The following is a 19,055-nucleotide window of genomic DNA, read 5'->3' as shown; positions in this document are numbered from 1 at the left end:
CTTCCTCTATAAAGCAAGGACACTGGAATGGTACAGCTTCTGTCGCCTGGTTGGGCTGTCTCTGATGACAGTGCTAAGGGAGGTCAAAAGGCCAAGGTCACACTCTAGATATCTCTGACTTCCTCTAATGATCCCACTGAACATCCCTGGAGTCGGCTAAACCTTACGGTACCCTCAATGCTGAAATCTGTCATTATGTCTTGTCCCCACCAGCCTGTGAGCTCCTCCAGTGACCATTCATCTTTCCACCATGAGGCCTCCATCAGATAATACACATCTGGGGAACTGAATGGCGGACATTCCCACTTGGTGCGGTACTGATAACAGTAGCAGCCGACGCTCGTACATCACTCACTATGTTTGTACAAGGCACTGTTCTAAGCCTTTCTCAGGTAGTATTTCATTTACTCATCAGAGCATCCCTGTGAGGGAAGTTCTGTTTCCTAGCTCCATTTCACAGATGTAAACTGAAGAATAGAGAGACCAACCGAATTGCCTAAGGTCACACAGCTAATCAATGGCACAGCAGGGCTTCAAACCAAGGGAGTCTGGCCCCAGAGTCCATGTTTTTGGGGCTCCCTATAGCTTGTTGGGCTTTGACTTTTCCTGGCTCCTGGAGAGGCCAGGGTGCCTTGGTCCTGTGTTTGCTCTGTCCCTTCCCTGGTTCTGTTTGTCACTTTATAAGCTCCCATGGTAGCTCCCTTTGGCCCTTATCTTCCTAGATCCAAGAGGCCTTTAAGGTTCATGTGTACACATACATGCCAGCTGCTCCGAGCTCTTCATCACTGTGACTGCCTTGCTCTGGAACTTCTCCAGCCTGAACCTGCCTCTGCTGCAGAAATAATGGGGATGGATGGAGAGGCTCTGTTCTGGGCTCTGTCACCCCAGACATGTGCAAGAGCCCCTCGGTGTTTTGTCCCCAGTATCCTCCCTGATGGTAGCCAGCTCTTTCCTTTTTTAGGTGTAAGAGGTATCAGGAGCCCCAGAGACTGCATTGGGCTGGGGCCCTAGGTTCCAGTCACCCCTTCCTTGGGTTTCACTTTCTGCATCTGAAAAGTAAGGAGATTATGCCTCTTGATGGCGGTTCTAACCAGATCCGAGGGGGAAGCAGGGAGCCTCACGGTCTGGGGTCAATTTGCAGTCATGTAGAAAGCTTCAGAGCAAGGGAGCCCATAACCTGAACTCTAGGCATGGGGGCACAGTTAACGCCCCCTCTGCCCCTGAGCCTCACCATGGCTCTGTGAGGGGCGTTCTTCCTCCTGTTCCATAGAGAGGACACTGAGGCACAGAGAGCTCACCCTGCTGTGGGCATCAGCATGGGCAGCCCAGGGAGTCCCAGTGTTCCACCTTAAAGCCTGACCTGGGGGGTTGTGGAGGGGAAGCTGCTGCTGTGTCTCCTGCCAGGGATGCCAGGGTCATTTTGCAATGTGCCTCATTTGTAAAAGTTACAGATTGCAGGCAAAGCTCACGCCAACCTCAAAGTACGGCTACTCTAAGGATGAAATAGAATGAAACAGAGAAAGGGCTGGGTACAGAACCCAGCACACAGTAAGGGCTCAATATCTACAAGCTGTTATTTTTACTGCAGCTACCTCCTCTCTTCTCCTCTCTCTTTTTTTCTTCTTGACCTGCAACGGGAGCCTCCACTTCTGTACTCAATCCTAAAATTCCAGGAAGATGAAAAACCAATTCTGGAAGATTAGGTTCACCCACGTAATCCCTTATGTTCCTAAATCTTGTGACCTCTCTTATCTCCACCACTTGCTAGTTGTGTGGTGTTGTGATGGTTACTTCACTTCTTTGTGCCTTGGTTTCCTCATCTGTAAATTGGGGAAATAACATGTTTTATAGAGTCCTGGTGAGAACCATTGAATGAATATATTTAAATACTAAGAATAACACCTGACTCAAAGCACGATAGAGGGGTTTGTTATTCTGAAAATGTATGAGGAAAATGTTGAGCACTGACTATGCACTTGCAGCCCCATCCATCAAGCCACGCAGCAATTTATTATTTATCAAATGCCCCCTTCATGCCTGGCATGCTCAGTACATTACATCTGTTCTCTCTGACAGCGACAACTGTTCTAAGGGGCTGGGAATACAGTTGGGAGTAAGACGTCTGCATCTCACCCTCCCTTTCCTGTCACCCCCAGATTGGCCCAAGATCTGATTTCTCCCAGCTGGCCGGTGAGGTGTCGGGCTGGCCCCAGCTTTCCAGATGGCTTGGCACCTTCTCCGTTATGGGTGGGATTCCACCCCCTTCGCTCTGGCCACCATCCCAAGTATCAGGGGCAGCCCTTCCCCACTGAGGCCCAGCCAGCCAGAGCCAGGCGTTGGGAGAGGTGCCACCAGGCCAGGGTCGGTTAATTTTGTCTTTAATTAGCAGTCATGATAAGGGACGAGGCCCAGTGGTGACCCTGCAGATGGCAGTGTGCTCTGCTCCGAGTGACAAGTTGGGAGCATCCCGGTCTATGAAGGGTCCATGCTGCTTCCTGTGGCTGCACTGCCCACACCGCGGCACTGGGGGTGGGGGTGGCTTGGCCAGCCAGGCCCTCCTCGGGGCAAAGGACACTGGGCCTGAGTGAGGGTGGGGAGGGTAGGCTTTCAGTGTTCCCTGGGACCCCAGACTGGCTCATCCCAACCAGATCATTTGAGAGGAAGGAACTAAATATTTATTGAGCCCCTACCATAAGTACCTTGCTAAGAAATAACAAGGATCCACCAGGTGCAGTGGCTCATGCCTATAACCCCGGTACTTTGAGAGGGCAAGGCAGGTGGATCACTTGTGGTCAGGAGTTTGAGACCAGCCTGGCCAATGTGCTGAAACCCTGTCTCTACTAAAAGTACAAAAATTAGCCAAGTATGGTTGTGCGCACCTGTAATCCCAGCTACTCGGGAGGCTGAGGCATGAGAATCGCTTGAGCCCGGGAGGTGGAGGTTGCAGTGAGCCAAGATTATGCCACTGCACTCCAGCCTGGGTTACAGAGCAAGACTCTGTGTCAGGAAGGGAAGAGGAGGGGAGGGGAGGGGAGGGGAGGGGAGGGGAGGGGAGGGGAGGAAAGGGTTATGTTTACCATTTGAAGTTGCCATTTTTGTAGATAAAGAATAATGGAATATTGACACTTCTTCAAATGATTCAAGCTATTATTACCTAATAAGTGCTCGTGTGTGCCAGGCACTATTCTTATGTTAACCAGTCGAATCTTCACAACCACCCTATAAGGTGGGCGCTGCCTGCTGCTGGGGGGACCTCAACTCCATGGCTTTATGCTTTAGAGCTGAGGGCTTCTTTAAGAACGAGCCAGTCTGATGCCTCACCCTCTCCGCCCCCGTACGTGCCAGGCACTGCCCTGAGTAACCAAGATGCATCACCTAACTTACTCCTTACGGGAATCCCATCAGATGGGTGTCAGTGCTGTTCCCATTTTAGGGATGAGAAAATCAAGTCTCAGAAAGGCTGGACAGTTTGTTCAAGGTCTTGCACCTAGCAGAGGGCAAAGCCAGATCAAGATTTGAACCCTGGGCTGCCTGGTGCTGCATTCACGCCTCTATTGGTGAGTTGGCAGACCAAGAAGGGTGAGAGGAAGCTCAATTCAGCCCCGTCCTTCCGCCTCTATTTTCTGGTTTTGGGAGCCAACCACCAACAGAAAACACACATTCTGCTTCTGGGGTCCCATCAGAAGCAGTTGTCTGCAGGGGAGGCCTGTGGCCATCCAGAGCTGCCAGTGGCCGGGGTGGGGTAAGTTGCGGTGTCTCATGCCGGGGTCTGTGTTCGGAAACTTGCTTCAGGCCCCACAGGTAGCCACATCCCTCAACCCAGCCCTCACCCATCAACAAGGGGATGTTGTTAATCTTCGTCTGCCTGCCTGCTTTTGCAGGTATGGGAAGACAGGTATTATTTATCGAACCTCTGAAATCCCTGCAGTGATCAGCCCCCTTTCACAGGTGAGAAAGCTAAGGCACAGAATGGGTGTGTGACCCGGACGTGAGCCTTCAAGGTCACACAGCCCGGCTGGTGTCTGCTGCAACACATCACAGGTTAAGATTCCCAGAAAATGGGTTGCATTTCTGCCCCTATATCCTGCTCCACTTTTTTCCATAGCACTCAACATCATCAGAAGTTATAGTATTTATGTCTTTATTCACTTATTTTTTCCTATCTTGTTCGTCTTTATATCTCCTTTGCCGAAAACACTGCCTAACACATAGTAGGTGCTCAATAAATACTTGTGGACTATCAAGAAACGGGCGCTCCCTTCCACTGAGTACGGAATGCCTCTCAGCTCATAATGCGCAGTCCATCTTTATAGATGGTTCTCTCTTACCCAGCCTCATCCACAGTGGATCTCTGAAGCAGCATTGTTGGTTTTCAAGGTCATCCTCAAAGTCTCCCACGCCCAGCTGGCAGCTCCCAGCAGCAAGCTACTCACACGCAGGTCTCTGGCTATCTGCAACTTCCTGTGGTCCTGGTGGTCCCCTGCTAGAAGCTGGAGCCCCTTTAAACTCTTCATACTTACAAGGCCACTGACTGGCCAGCTTCCCTCTCTCCCAGCATAAGAGGGAAAAGAGTGCCTACCTCCTGCCAGGCCCACAGAAGCGGAAAATAAACACCCCAGCCGGCTGGCTCCAGCTCACCTTGCCAGGCAGTGCTTGGTCTTCAGATTTTCCCCTTTTTTGCTTGATTAATACAACACCAGTTCCCTGCTGCCCAGCCTTCTGGGAGGCACATTTTGCTCTTGATTCAGCTGACCTCAGCTTAGGAAGGGCTCATGAGCTAAAATCAGGGAGCAGAGGATGACTGTGGCGTTTCTCGGTTGTGAAAACCGTGGATGAGTTTCAGCAAAGTCTAAGAATCTTTCAAGCCAAGGCAATGATGAGGGGTCTCTGCAGGCCCCTGCTTTTCTTCTTCCTGCACATAGGGAGAGGGGGGCCTCTTCTGGTCTCCGGGTGGAGGCGGGTCACATCTGGTGGCATCAGTTGGTGGCCACATCTTGAGCCCTCTGAAGCCAGCCAAGCCTCTGCTGTTTGTTTAATAGCGGTCAGGGAAACAGTCCTTAGTAAACAAAAGGAGCGACCTTTGATGTAAACAGAAGCATTTTCTCCTGATCTTTGCCCAAAAGTCCCTGTCTCTGACAGAGAAAGGCAGGAAAAAATGAACTTTGCTTCAAGAAGCTGGTTTCTCTGGATCCCTGAGTGCATCATGATATATGCTGCAAGACCCATGATATATGAGTCTTGATGTGTTGGTATATGTGTGTGAATGTGTGTGTGTGAATGTCTGTGTGTGTGAATATGTGTGTGAATGTGTATGTGAATGTGTGTGAGTGTGTGTGTGTCTGTGTGTATGTGTGAATGTGTATGTGAATGTGTGTGTGTAAGTGTTTGTGTGTGTGAACGTGTGTGTGAATGTGTGTGTGTAAGTGTGTGTGTGTGAATGTGTGTGTGAATGTGTATGTGAATGTGTGTGTGTGAATGTGTGTGTGAATGTGTGTGAATGTGTATGTGAATGTGTGTGTGTGTGTGAATGTGTGTGTGTGAATGTATGTGTGTGTGTGTATGTGTGTGTATGAGTGCCTGCACATACATGTGTTAGTGGCTGGGGAGTAACGCAGAATCTAGGTGTTTCCAAAGCAGGTCTCGAAGTGTCTTCTGCCTAGAGTCAATAGGTGAGATTCAACTCAGAACAATTACCAAGCACTCCAGCTGGTGCTGAGGACAAGAAGGTGCCAAGGCGGCCCAGGCTGTCAGGAGTTTACAGGCTATCTATACCACGCCAGGCCACACCAGGCTTGTGGGGGACAAGGGATGCCTGCTGGGAGCACTGGCCAGAGGTAGGCACGGCTGCTGCTTGTTGGAATAGCACACTCTACAATAACAAAATACAAAGGCCCATTTTCTTGCAGGCCCCAGCTAAGCCGAAAACAGACCGCTGTGCAAATGGCTTGCCCAGCTCAGCTAGGTGGTCAGGGCACCTCCACTCTGCAGACAGCAAACTTGAGCCCACCCTTTCACACCAAGGGGTTTCAGAGTTTGAGAGCTCATTATAGCAACAACATGGACAGCTCCCATTTACTGAGGTTTCACCACGTGTTGGCTGGACAGTTCTGAGTCCTTCACTTGAATACCCTGATTTTTATCCTCCTCAACAACACTGTGAGTTAGATACTACAACAGACAATCACATTTCCAATGCCCTTGGGGCCAGAGGTGTTTCAGATTCAGAATTCTTTGACTTTCAGAAAGATGATATGGTGAACGTGCTGTATATTACATAACACTTGTGGAGAATCTGGGAGGGCAGCGGTAATCAAGCACCTGGACACTTCTGCAGCCACATAGAGGGCTATCTGTGTTTGGAATAACAAGACCATAGAGAGCCAGCCTCAGGTCCTGTGGGCCAGGTTTAGCTGCCAAATGTATTTTTGCCAAGCTTATTTGAAAACAAAAACAACAACAACAAAAAAACCCTTCCGGTTTCCAGATCCTTGGAATTGGTTTTGGAATTGCAGATAAAGGAGCATAAAGCCCTGTTTTGCAGAGTAGAGAGTGAAACAGACATGAAGCTGGTCAGTGGGAGATCTAAGCTTCACACACAGGCAGACGGGCTCTGCACCTGGCTGCTCAGCCCCCATGCACCGCGCACCTCGCTTACGTTTATGTGGGAACTTCTGAAGGGCTACCTTCACAGAGGCAAGGGCTTGCAGGTTCTGCTCCCAACATCCCTCCCAGGCCTGTCGCTTTGCTTGCACTCCAATTCCTACCCTAGGAGCCAACCATCCAGCTTGGGAACACACCTGGTCTTTTGCTCCTCTTGGCTTTTGCAAATTCTGTTCCTACTGCCTTGAATGCCCCCAACTTCTCTCACTGTCCAGCCAACTCCTATCCATCCTTCAAAGGCCACTCAAATGCTTCTTCCTCGGCAAGGCATTTGCCGACCCTCATCAGCCCATAATGAATGGCTGTGTCCTCCTTGGCCCTGCTCAAAGCAGCACAGTTCCTAATTAAACTCTCCAGAAACACCTTCAGCTAAGCTTTAACCAGATGCCAGAGGCCCTGCATGCTCTTTGGGATCTGAACTAGCCCAGCATCTACCCCTTGCAGAAGTCCAAATTCCCCACCCTGCCGAAGTCTGCAGACCCCCAGGGCAGGTCTCATTTGCAGTCCCTGTGCCTGCAGGCTCCTCTTCCTCCAAACTATTTCTTTCACATGATAACCAGGCCCCTTTTGACACCCACTGAGAAGCCACCTGACAACGCACATGTGAGAACACCTGCCTCTGCCGGACATGTGTGGTTGGGGAGGGTGGCACAGCAGGGATATTGACCCTAGAGTTACACAACCCATCTCACAGTGAAGGTGGTCCTGTTCTTAAATGTCCTCTTCTGGACAGCCTGGTCCCCTACCCCATGGTGTCCCAAGCCCCCCACCTTCTCACTGGCCCTTGCTTTTCCCCTCTCTTCCCTCTGCCCTCTTCTAGCCTCTGCTCCGTCCTCTTAGGTAAACCCAACAGCTGTTTCCTCCTTGCAGAGGAAACTGACCCGCTCCTTCCCTTGCTTGGGTCCCTCCTGACACCTTCTCACCCATGCCCTAAGCCTAAGGCTCCCAAATACCACCACAAGCAGCTCACTAAGACTTTCGCCCAAAGCAAGCAGCATCCACCCCCGGGGATACTGAAGGCAGCAGCTAAAATGATAAAAACAGTTTGGCTTATGACAGTTGTTTACCTGCCTGTCTTGCTCGCGCTGTTTGTCTCTTTTGCTCTGCTCACTGTCCTCAGCCGCTAGCACGATGCTGGATGCATAGTAGGGCTTTGGTAAGTGATTTCAAAATGAATGCATGCATGATAAATGAAGACTACTCCCAAGAGGCAGTATGAAGCACAGAGGTTTATTTTCTACAAGTGCATGAAAGACGTAACAGGAGAGAGAGCGTGCGACTGTGTGTGTGGATGTGTGTTTTCCGGGAGGGAAGTCAGGGATGTTAGGCCTGGAAATGTGTAAAGGGAGAAAGAGACAAGATGAACCAGGCCCCTGAGGTCAGGTGGGCAAGCCTGGAGGCCTGAGGCTGGAGACAACCGAGCAGCCTAGCGCTGAAGGGCAGCAGCTGTGAACTTGACCTTCCTGGTATGTAAATGAGGACAGAGCATCACAGGGGAGGTCTGCCTCCAGCAACCCCTGCCCCCGAGCAGGATGCACACACTGTTCAAATGATGGGACTGCATCTGCTGTTACATTGAAAATGCCTGCTTGCATCCAATAAACCATCATTGAGTCCCTACCGTGTGCCAAACCCTATGTTAGGTGCTGGGGATATAAAGGTAGGAAGGGGCTCACAGCGTAGGGGAGGAACACAGTTGTAAGCAGATGATCCTAACATAGATAGCAGAGCTAGGGGCCCTGAGCTTGCACCCTGGAGCTGGTCTGCCTAGGAAGGCACTGGGCAACACCACCTTAACGTGTTGAGGAAAGTTGTTTGACCTCGGTACCTTCCTTGCTGTGTTGTTGTGGGCTGTAAACAAGTTAATATGCATCAAGTCCTCGGGGCACGGGAGGGCAGACAGCATGCTCTGCCTGAGTTTGATATACTACTCCTACTAATGATAATGGTAATTATTATTACGCTGTGACAAATGCTATGGCAGACCCTGCCATGGCACCCAAGGCCCTCCATGGTCTAGCCCTTCTCTGACCTCAATTCTTAACACTCTCCCCATAGACCAGCGTTTCTCAACCTAAGCATGGTTGGCATGTGGGATCCAAGATAATTCCTTGGTGCGCGTGTGTGTGTGTGTGTGTGTGTGTGTGTGTGTGTGTGTGTGTGTGTAAGGTAGGAGGCTGTCCTGTGGGCTGTAGGATGTTTAGCAGCACCCTTGGCCTCCACTCACTAGATGCTGGTAACATCACCTCCCTCCCCAGCTATGCCATCCAGAAATGTTTGCAGACATTGCCCAACATCCCCTGGGTGTAAGGGAGAGGGTGTAAAACTGCCTCTGATAGAGAACCACTGCTCCATACACACCCATCTCCTTGCTCAAATGCATAAGCTTACTTAGACCTCAGGGTCTTAGCACCTGCTGCTCCCTCTACCTGAGTGCTCTTTCTCTGGTTAACCAGATGGCTCAGTCCCTCACTATTTTCAGGTCTCTGGTCAAATGTCATCATTGGCCAGTCCCAGTGGCTGACACCTGTAATCCCAACACTTTTGGAGGCCAAGGCAGAAGAATTGCTTGAGGCCAGGAGTTTGAGACCAGCCTGGGCAACATAGTGAGACCTCAGCTTTACAAAACTTTAAAACACTAGCTAGACATGGTGGCATGTGCTTGTAGCCCTAGCTAGTTGGGAGGTTGAGGCAGGAGGATCACTTGAGCCCAGGAGTTTGCAGCTGCAGTGAGCTATGATTGTACCACTATACTCCAGCCTGGGTGACAGAGTGAAACCCTGCCTCAAAACAAAAACAAAAACAGTCACCACCTCCTCACAGAGGCCTTCTCTGACCACTGTATAAATACACACACACACACACACACACACACACACACACACACACACACAATTCTCATGTTTCATGTCTCATAAACTCCCTTTCTCAACCCACCCTGTAGCCAATCCACATCTGACTGGAGTCAAAAGTGGCCTGATTTAGAAGGCAGTGGACCCAATCAAGGCAAGATAAGTGCCAGGTTGCATCTGCTCCTAAACCTGGCTCATCTGGACTGTGCCTCCCGCTCCTCCCTGGGCTGACCAGGCTGAGCCTTGGAGAGCATCTGTATCTCCCTGTTGGTTTTGGATGAAATGACAGAGGCCCAGAAATGAGGGCAGATTCCCCCACAGTCCCACAGAGAGCTGGTGGCAGTGTACGAACCATCTTTTCTGATCCCAGGCAGGAATGATGTTCTCTAAAAGCGAAGATTGAAAGGGAGGCTGGTTGAGGCTTCCTAATACAGCATTAGGCAAAGTTGTTTATCTGCAGAATGAGGGTAGAAGTCCCCTGTGAGGGTGCTGAGGAGATTAAATGAGCACCCAGCACATGCCTGGTGCGAAAGAGATGCATAGTTAGTGTTTGCTATTGCTGATGTTTATCATTATTGCAAGCGCTTGTCTCATACTGAGTTTATGTGGCGTAGGGACAAACTTTGGAGTCTGACTATCTTAGTTCAAAGCCCAGCTCTGTTGTTTACAGGCTGTGGGACTCCGGTCAAGTTACTTAACCCCACTGTGCCTTGGTTATCTTATGTGTAAAATGGGAGTAATCATAGAACCTACCTGATAGGGAGTTTGTAAGGGTGAAATGAGATAATGTGTATAAAGTGCTAATCCAGGTGGCCAGGTACATTGTCAGTGTTCATCAGGTCACTACTGGCATCATCATCAATACCATCATCATTGTCATCATCACCACCGTCATCATCACCAACCACCATCACCCTCACTACCACCATCATCACTACCACCACCATCACCATCATTGTCACTACATCATCACCATCACCATCACTTCCACCGTCATCACTATCACCACCATCATCACTACCATTATCATTACCACCATCATCATCACCATCATCACCATCACTACCACCATCATCACCATCACTTCCACCATCATCACTATCACCACCATCATCACTACCATATTACCACCATCACCATCACCATCATCACCATCACTACCACCATCATCATCATCACTACCACCATCATCACTACCACCATCATCATCAGTCACTATATCATCACCATCACCATCATCACCATCATCACCATCACTTCCACCATCATCATCACCACCATCATCATCACTACCATTATCATTACCACCATCATCATCACCATCATCACCATCACTACCACCATCATCACTATCACTACCATTATCACTACATCATCATTATCACCATCATCACCATCACTACCACCATCATCACCATCACTACCACCATCATCACTACCACCATCATCATCAGTCACTACATCATCACCATCACCATCATCACCATCACTTACATCATCATCATCACTATCACCACCATCATCATCATCACCACTATCATTACCACCATCATCATCACCATCATCACCATCACTACCACCATCATCACCATCACTTCCACCATCATCACTATCACCATAATCACCATCACTACCACCATCATCACTATCACTACCATTATCACTATATCATCATTATCACCATCATCACCATCACTACCACCATCATCACCATCATTACCACCATCATCACCATCACTACCATTATCACTATCACTATATCATCATCACCATCACCATCACCACTATTATCATCACTGTCACTATCACATCATCACCACTATCATCACCATCACTACCACCATTGTTACTATCACCACCATCATCATCACTGTCACTACCATTATCATCACCACCACCACCATCATCACTATCACTACATTATCACCACCATCATCATCACTGTGACTACATCATCATCACCATCACTACCACCATTATAACTATCCCCATCATCATCATCACTGTCACTACCATTAACATCACCACCACCATCATCACCATCACTACCACCATCATCACTACCATTATCATTACCACCATCATCATCACCATCATCACCATCATCATAACTGTCACTACCACCACAATCACTATCGCCATCATTGTCTCACTATCACTACATCATCACCACCACCATCATCACCATCACTATTACCATCATCACTATCACTGCCATCTTCACTTCACTACCATTATTACCACCATCATCACCATCACCATTCCCATTGCAAACTTACTATGAAGTCTAGCACAATGTGGCCCACAGAAGGGTTCCACAAATCTACTTACTGACTTTCAAATCCCCAGTCCTTGGTTTCCAGAGAAGCTTTTACTTCCCCCCAGACACTGGGTTAGAGGACTTCTCTGCTCTCAGAAACTGTTCTGAATACAAGAGAAATTACAGGAAAGCCAAAAACTATACTCAAGATAGTTTCATTCATTGAGTATTAAACTAATATTAAAATCCCATCCCTTTTTAAAGGCATTAATGAAAAGACTTTACATTTTCTGCAAATAAAACAGTACAAAAACGAGGAGGATTTCCAGGATCTGCAAAACCCCACTTCCTTTTCTACTAACAAACTTCTAAACTGAGGCTGATTGAAGTCTCAAAATTCTCCCCAGGGACCCCAAAGAAAAACAACCCATCAGGAAGGGCTCAGACCTTCTCCCACTGCAGACCACCTCCTCCTGGGCCACCCTCTTCTTTGCCCCAACCCACAATGCAAAATCAGATGGAACTCTCCAGAGAAACCCTGGCTCCCTCCTTATCTATTCATCAGCATATTTGAATTCCAGCTGTCTCTGGAACCATGCCAGCAGGGGAGCATTTGATTATGCCGAGTGCCAGGCTCAAGATCCCCAGCCCCAGGCCTGGCTTATTTTCTTTCTCTGGAGGCTTTGGGACTGACGTGAATCTCTGAGGTTTGGCTTTCTGACTCGAGGCTTATTCACATCCTTTACCTCCCCAGCTTCCCCATCCTCAAAACTTTATTTTTCAAGGCAAATCTGCAATACAACTCTTAAGCAGAAAGTTGATTATTCAGAAACCACAAGAGCCAAGGATTTATAAAACAAGGGGTTGCAGGTAGATTCATTTCCTGGGGCTGCTGTAACAAATTCCCACAAACAGCCTGGCTTGAAACAGCACAAATATAGTTTGGAGGCTAGAAGTCCAAAATCAAGGTGCCAGCAAGGCCAGTTCCTTCCGGAGGCTCTGAGGGACAACCTGTGCCCCTCTCCTGGCTTCTGGAGGCTCCCAGAAACCTTGGCATTCCTTGGCTTGTAGCTGTCTCCCTCTAATCTCTGCCTCTGTCATCACGTGGACTTCTTCCATCTGTGTCTGTGTCTCTGTGTGTCCTCTCTTCTCTTAAGGAGGCCAGTCATACTGGATTTAGGGTCCACCCTAATCCAGCATGTATGGTTTAGCTGTGTCCCCACCCAAATCTAACCTCGAATTGTAATAATCCCCATGTGTCAAGGGCAGGGCCAGGTGGAGGTAATTGAATCATGGGGGCGGATTCCCCCATACTGTTCTCGTGGTAGTGAACAAGTCTCACAAGATCTGATGGTTACCTAAATGTGAGTTCCCCTGCATAAGCTCTCTTGCCTGCTGCCATGTAGGACGTGATTTTGCTTCTCCTTTGCCTTCTGCCATGATTGTGAGGCCTCCCCAGTCCTGAGGAACTGTGAGCCCATTACATCTCTTTCCTTTATAAATTACCCAGTCTTGGGTATGTCTTTATTAGCAGCATGAGAACAGACTAAAACAACCTTATTTTAACTAATTACATCGGCACAGCCCCTATTTCCAAATAAAATCATATTCCGAGGTTCCAGGGGGATATGCTATTCTACCCAGTACAGGGGCAGGGATTTTAAAAAATTATTTAATATGTTTCCCCACTGGGACCCTCTCTGAGTGCCTTACATCACACAGCCCCCAGTCCCCTGATGTGGGATGGAAAAGAGAGTTGTTGAGTCAGCAAGAGGAGCAACACCGCGGCCCCTCTGAGGGACAGCTAGAGTTTTCCTTTTTCTTTTTTCTCTCTTTTTTTTTTTCTTCAGATGGGCCCAAGCTGGAATGCAGTGGTGGGATCTCAGCTCACTGCCACTTCCACCTCTGGGGCTCAAGTGATTATCGTGTCTCAGCCTCCCGAGAAGCTCGGACTACAGGGGCGTGCCACCACACCCAGCTCTTTTTTTTTTTTTTTTTTTTTTTTGTATTTTAGTAGAGACGTGGCTTCATCATGTTGCCCAGGGTGGTCTCGAACTCCTGTGCTCAGGTGATCCAGCTGCCTTGGCCTCCCAAAGTGCTGGGATTACAGGCATGAGCCACCACGCCCAGCCAGATCTAGAGTTTTCAAACCATTTTCCCAGCCAGAATCTCGGTATAATCTCACAATGGCCACAGATGGAGAGTGAGCTTTCCCATCTTCCAGTGAGTAAACAGCTCAGAGAGGTTAGGCCACTTGCCTAAAGCCACACAGCTGCTGAATGCAGAGCTGGTCTAGAATCCAGGCCTTTTCCCCCAAGACCAAGGCTGTTTCTCTTTCTGTCTTTTCTTTCCAGGGAAAGAACACTGGTGAGTTTGTAACAGAAAACAGGTGGCTTGGTACCCTGTTAAGGGTTTGGGGAGAAGTTGCCCCTTGAGAAAACAGCCACCCCCACAGCACTGATGTAGCAGGGCACCAGGAGGGTATAGGGAGCCAGCCTGTTTTCCCAGGTTCCTGCTGCAGGCTCCTTTTCTTACCGCCCCCCACCCCCACCCCGGCCCCCCTGGCTGCTTTAGAGTTACTGAGAGATGAATGCTAGGGGTTCTGTCTGCAGGGCGGGAGGGCCAGGCTGTAGGGGACACTCTGGAGGGCCGGGCCACGGCCCCTGCAACCCACAGCATACAGGGCTGCCCCACAGAGGGCCTGTGCATGGCTGTGTGTGCCACCCGGCAAGCCCTGGCTTCACTCAGAAGAAATGCAGCCACAATGCAGGTCACTTAATAAATGGCTGAGGAGCTAAAGTCTGATAACTGGCCTCTTTGCCTGCACCCCCACTGGGTTGTTGCATCTGCTGCTCCCTCTGCCCGGAATATTCTTCCCCGAGAAGGGCACTAGGCACTTCCTCACTTGCATCAGGGCTCTACTCAAAATCACCTCCTCTTCGAGGCCATTTCTGATCAGCCTTCTTAAAACTGTGTCTGCAGCACTCCCTGCTCCATTTTTTTCCATCTAACCTCCTATAGGTTTGAATTTTGTTTATGGCCTGTCTCTGTAGATGCTAAGGTCAGCAAGAGCAGGGAGTTTTCTCTGTTTTGCCACTGTTGGATCCCTAGTGTCTACCATAATAGCTGGCACTCAGTAAATATTTGTTGAATTAATCACAAATGAATGGATTTACCATGGGGTTCAGTGTGGCAATGTGAGAAGGCTCTGAATTCAGATTTCCTGGGATGGATTCTAATCCCTCACTGCCTAGCATGTGGCTTTGAGCAAATTATGTAATGTCCCTGGGCCTCAGTTTCCTCATCTGGAAAATGGGCATAATAACAGTGCCTACTCCATAGGGTTGTGGGGATCAACTGAGATGAGTCTGTGGTGCCGGATACACTGCCAACCCTGCATGTCTATGTCAGCTATTATTATTGGATTTTTTTTTATTATTTGCAGCATGAGAATAGACTAATAGAGAACACTGCGAAGTTCTGCAGGGGAGTAGGTGAAGGAGGCAGGCCCCCTGTTCTCAAAGGCCTTAGAGTTTCAAGGCATCTGCCAAGCTCCCAACACCTATTCCCATGCCTGGCATAGAGGGGACCCGCAGGGGGTGGCAGATGAGTAAAGGAGAAGGGCCTCATTCTCCAGAGTCCCTGACACAGGAAGCTTCAGTGTTTCATGGCTTCATCCGTGGGAAGCAGCAGGTAAGTTGGTGGTGAGGAGAGCTGGGGACAGGGCATCTAGAGGAGCTCAGCCTGTTGGATTTCCCTTGCCCTGTGAGGCCCTTCTGCCCATAGGGACTCCCCAGGCTTCTAGAGTTCAAGTCCTGGCTCTCCTCTACCTGGATGTGTATCTCCCAGCAAGACACTTGGCCATTCTGGATCTCGTTTTCCCATCAGTAATGTGAGGGGGTGGACCCCCCTTCCAGGTGTAATACTTTAGGGTCCTTGGTGGTCCCCATTGGCCCCACCATGCCAAGTCTCCACCTTGAAGACTTTCAAAAGGAGGCCTATCCCCCTAGATTCTGTCTTGTCCCATGTAACAAGGATTGATAGGGCTGCTGTTCTGGCTCCAGTCCTCTTGGCAACTGCCCAGAGGTGTGGACCTTGGCATTGGTCCTGACTGGGCTCCAATCCCAGGTCTGCCTTTGCTTGCTGAGTGACCTTATGCAAGTCACTTAACTTCTCTGACCCCATTCTGTCCACCTGTCAAATCACAATAAAACTGCTTTATTCCCCCGGGAGTGGGGACAATGAAATAACAAAGCCCATTTAAGATACCTGGCACACAGTAGGCACTCAGTACAAACTATTTCCCTTTGCATCAGGCTGGGAAGAAGGGGGACATTAGACAGGGCTTGACACAGTCTCAGCAATGATGATGAGGATGAGGAGAAAGAACAAAGATAGCAGCGGTGAACATTTACTGGGTACTCCCACCCAACCTTGTGTAAAGTTAAATGAATCACCTATTTAAGATTTAATTTAAATCTTCACAATGTCATTATTCCTATTTTACAGAGGAAGAAACTGAGGCTCAGCAAGGTCAAAGGTCAAGCAAGCTAGCCGAGGTCACACAGCTACTAAGGGACAAAGCAGGGACTTGAACCCATTTCTTTCTGTTGCCAAAGTCTCCACTCTTGCTGTAATGTCCTGATTGCCTCCTACAGTGTGAACATTTGCGCCGCTGGCTCTCTTTGCCCGTTCTGCCAAGTGGGAAGGTACAGATGGAAGAACAGGACATAAGCCTTGGCATGCAACAGGCAGCCAAGGCCATGCCTCCAGGGCCCTGGGTGACAGTGCTTCTTTTTATCGAGCTGAGGACAGCCATGTTATTGCTGTCTGCCCAGAAGGACTGTGTCCCTGGATTGGGAATTGGGACAGCTCTGAGCTTGCAGCATTTTTTTCTGCTCTAACAAGATTGAACGCTGTAAATCTGTACCTAGAGACCCCATCCATTAGTTGATTAAAAGCCGTAGATCAGCCTGCCTGGGACCCGCCAGCACCATTATGAATAAGAAGTGTCAGGAAATCTTTCGGCATAACCAATGTCTTCGAAATTGCCATGGTGACAGTTAATAAAACTTTGGAGTCTATCTTTCGGCAAGCCAGCTCTGCTGCCAGGCAATAAAATTTGGGATAGCCTTTGAAGCAGTTTGTATTTAAATGAGCCGTGGGTGCCATATCTCAAAAGTTCCACACCCTTGGATTAAAAACAACCATTACCATCAAAGACAAACTTGTCAGACCATTATTCTAGGCTAACACAGGCAGCTTTGAACAATGTTCAGGTTTGCCCAGGATTATCAAGGGAAAGAAAGACTACTGTAGGGCTGAGTGTGGTGGCTTATGCCTGTAATCCCAGCATTTTGGGAGGCCAAGGCGGACGGATCACCTGAGATCAGGAGTTCAAGACCAGCCTGACCAACATGGTGAAACCCCGTCTCTCTCTACTAAAAAAATACAAAAATTAGTTGGGCGTGGTGGTGGATGGCTGTAGTCCCAACTACTTGGGAGGCTGAGGCAGGAGAATCGCTTGAACCAAGGAGGTGGAGGTTACAGTGAGCTGAGATCATGCCATTGCACTCCAGCCTGGGCAATGAGTAAAACTCCATCTCAAAAAGAAAAAAAAAAAAAAAGAAAAGAAAGACTACTGTAGTGGCCACATGCACCGTCACTAGAGTCAAACTGTCCAACTTCAAATCCAGGTTCTATCACCTCCTAGCTGTGTGACCTCGAGCAAGTTACATCAGTGGTCCCTGATCTTTTTGGTACCAGGGACTGGTTTCATGAAAGATAATTCTTCCATGGACCTGGGGGTAGGGGGATGGTTTTGGAATAATTCAAGTGCATTACATTTATTGTGCATTTTATTTCTATTATTATTACATTATAATATATAATGAAATAATTATACAACTCATCATAATGTAGAATCAGTGGGAGCCCAGAGTTTGTTTCCCTGCAACTCGATGGTCCCATCTGGGGGTGATGGGAGACAGTGACAGATCATCAGGCATTAGATTTTCATAAGGAGCACAAGACATAGATCCATCACATGCACAGTTCACAATAGGGTTCATGTCACTATGAGAATCTAATGCTGCCGCTTAGACAGAGCTTAGGTGGTAATGCAAGCAATGGGGAATGACTATAAATACAGATGAAGCTTTGCTTGCTTGCTTGCCACTCACTTCCTGCTATGTGGCCCAGTTCCTAACAGGCCACGGACCAGTACAAGTCCATGGCCCAGGGGTTGGGGACCCCTGAGTTACATAACCTTTCTGTGCTTCTGTTTCCTCATCTGTGAAATGGGATAAAACAGTAACTCCTTCAGCGGGTAGCTGTCAGGATCAAATGTGTTAATATGGAAAAAGCTTACAGTAGTTATGGGCACATGTTAAATGCACATTTATTTAATTAATAAACATTTATGATGCATTTGTATTCCATTTCTCATGCCTCTGTTGTCCACAGTCTTTCCAAGTGCCCTTGCACATTGACTCTGAGCTGGACTTTGTGACTTCCTTTGGCCAAGAAAGTGCAGTGGATGTGATGGTGCTACCAGATTGAATGCTATGCCCAGACCTAAAGAAACCTTGTTCAATTCTGCTCCCTCTCTGGGTGCCCTAGCATGGCCACGTGAATAGGCCTGGGCTAGCCTGCTATAGAGACAATGGAGGAAAGCCCATCTGTACCATCAGAGGCCATCCTAGACCAGCCTGCAGCCAGTTAACCCTAAACCTGTGAGACAGCCCAGCCCAGAAAATAGAGCTGACTCCCCAACCTACAGCTGACCTAGGAGATACATGCAAAAGCCCCAGCTGAGACCAGAAGAACCATAGAGCTATCCCCTGGACTTGTGAATTCTACTAATAAATGCTTATTGTCTAAGTCATTTTGAGTTTTGGGGTGGTTTGTTACACAGCAATAGCTAACTGACACAGGACCTACTCTCTACTGAGAACTGGAATAGGCATGGAGGAAACAGTGGTGAATGAGACACTGCTCACATACTTCAGGAGCTTACTACCTGTAGGGGAAACAACACCAAAAAAAAAATTCTATCACAACCGGATCTTGTAGGATCCCCCACTGAGAGGCAGAAAGGGCACACCAGGCAGAAAGACCAGCATGGGCGACAGCACAGAGGTATGAAAGAACCATGGACCTGAACCCTCTTTGGGCTTGGAGACAAATGCAGATGTTAAAGTATTTCTTTAGAAAACTTGCCTAATATCATACAGTTAAGTGGTGCAGATTTATCCCCACCAATGTGGCACCATGCCACAGCT

General features: G+C 48.6%; 1 protein-coding gene across 6 annotated transcripts in view; it reads right to left on the bottom strand.

The window, feature by feature from the left end:
• The window catches only part of ABTB3 (ankyrin repeat and BTB domain containing 3), a 338,658-nt gene that overhangs the window by 182,989 nt on the left and 136,614 nt on the right, over window positions 1–19,055 (bottom strand). For 2 of the 6 annotated variants that reach the window (XM_015431490.4, XM_074007684.1), the window contains exon 1: window positions 4,329–4,558. The exons of the other annotated variants lie outside the window; for them this stretch is intronic. In XM_015431490.4, coding sequence (XP_015286976.1) covers window positions 4,329–4,338 — 10 coding nt within the window. In that variant the 5' untranslated portion in view covers window positions 4,339–4,558. Of the gene's footprint in view, window positions 1–4,328; window positions 4,559–19,055 lie in introns of those variants that run through there. 6 annotated transcript variants of the gene reach the window in all.

The sequence above is a fragment of the Macaca fascicularis genome, chromosome 11, assembly GCF_037993035.2.
Source record: "Macaca fascicularis isolate 582-1 chromosome 11, T2T-MFA8v1.1".
In the NCBI taxonomy this organism is placed as follows: domain Eukaryota; kingdom Metazoa; phylum Chordata; class Mammalia; order Primates; family Cercopithecidae; genus Macaca; species Macaca fascicularis.
Note: the sequence above shows the minus strand (reverse complement) of the source record. Positions and strands in the feature narration are given on the sequence as shown.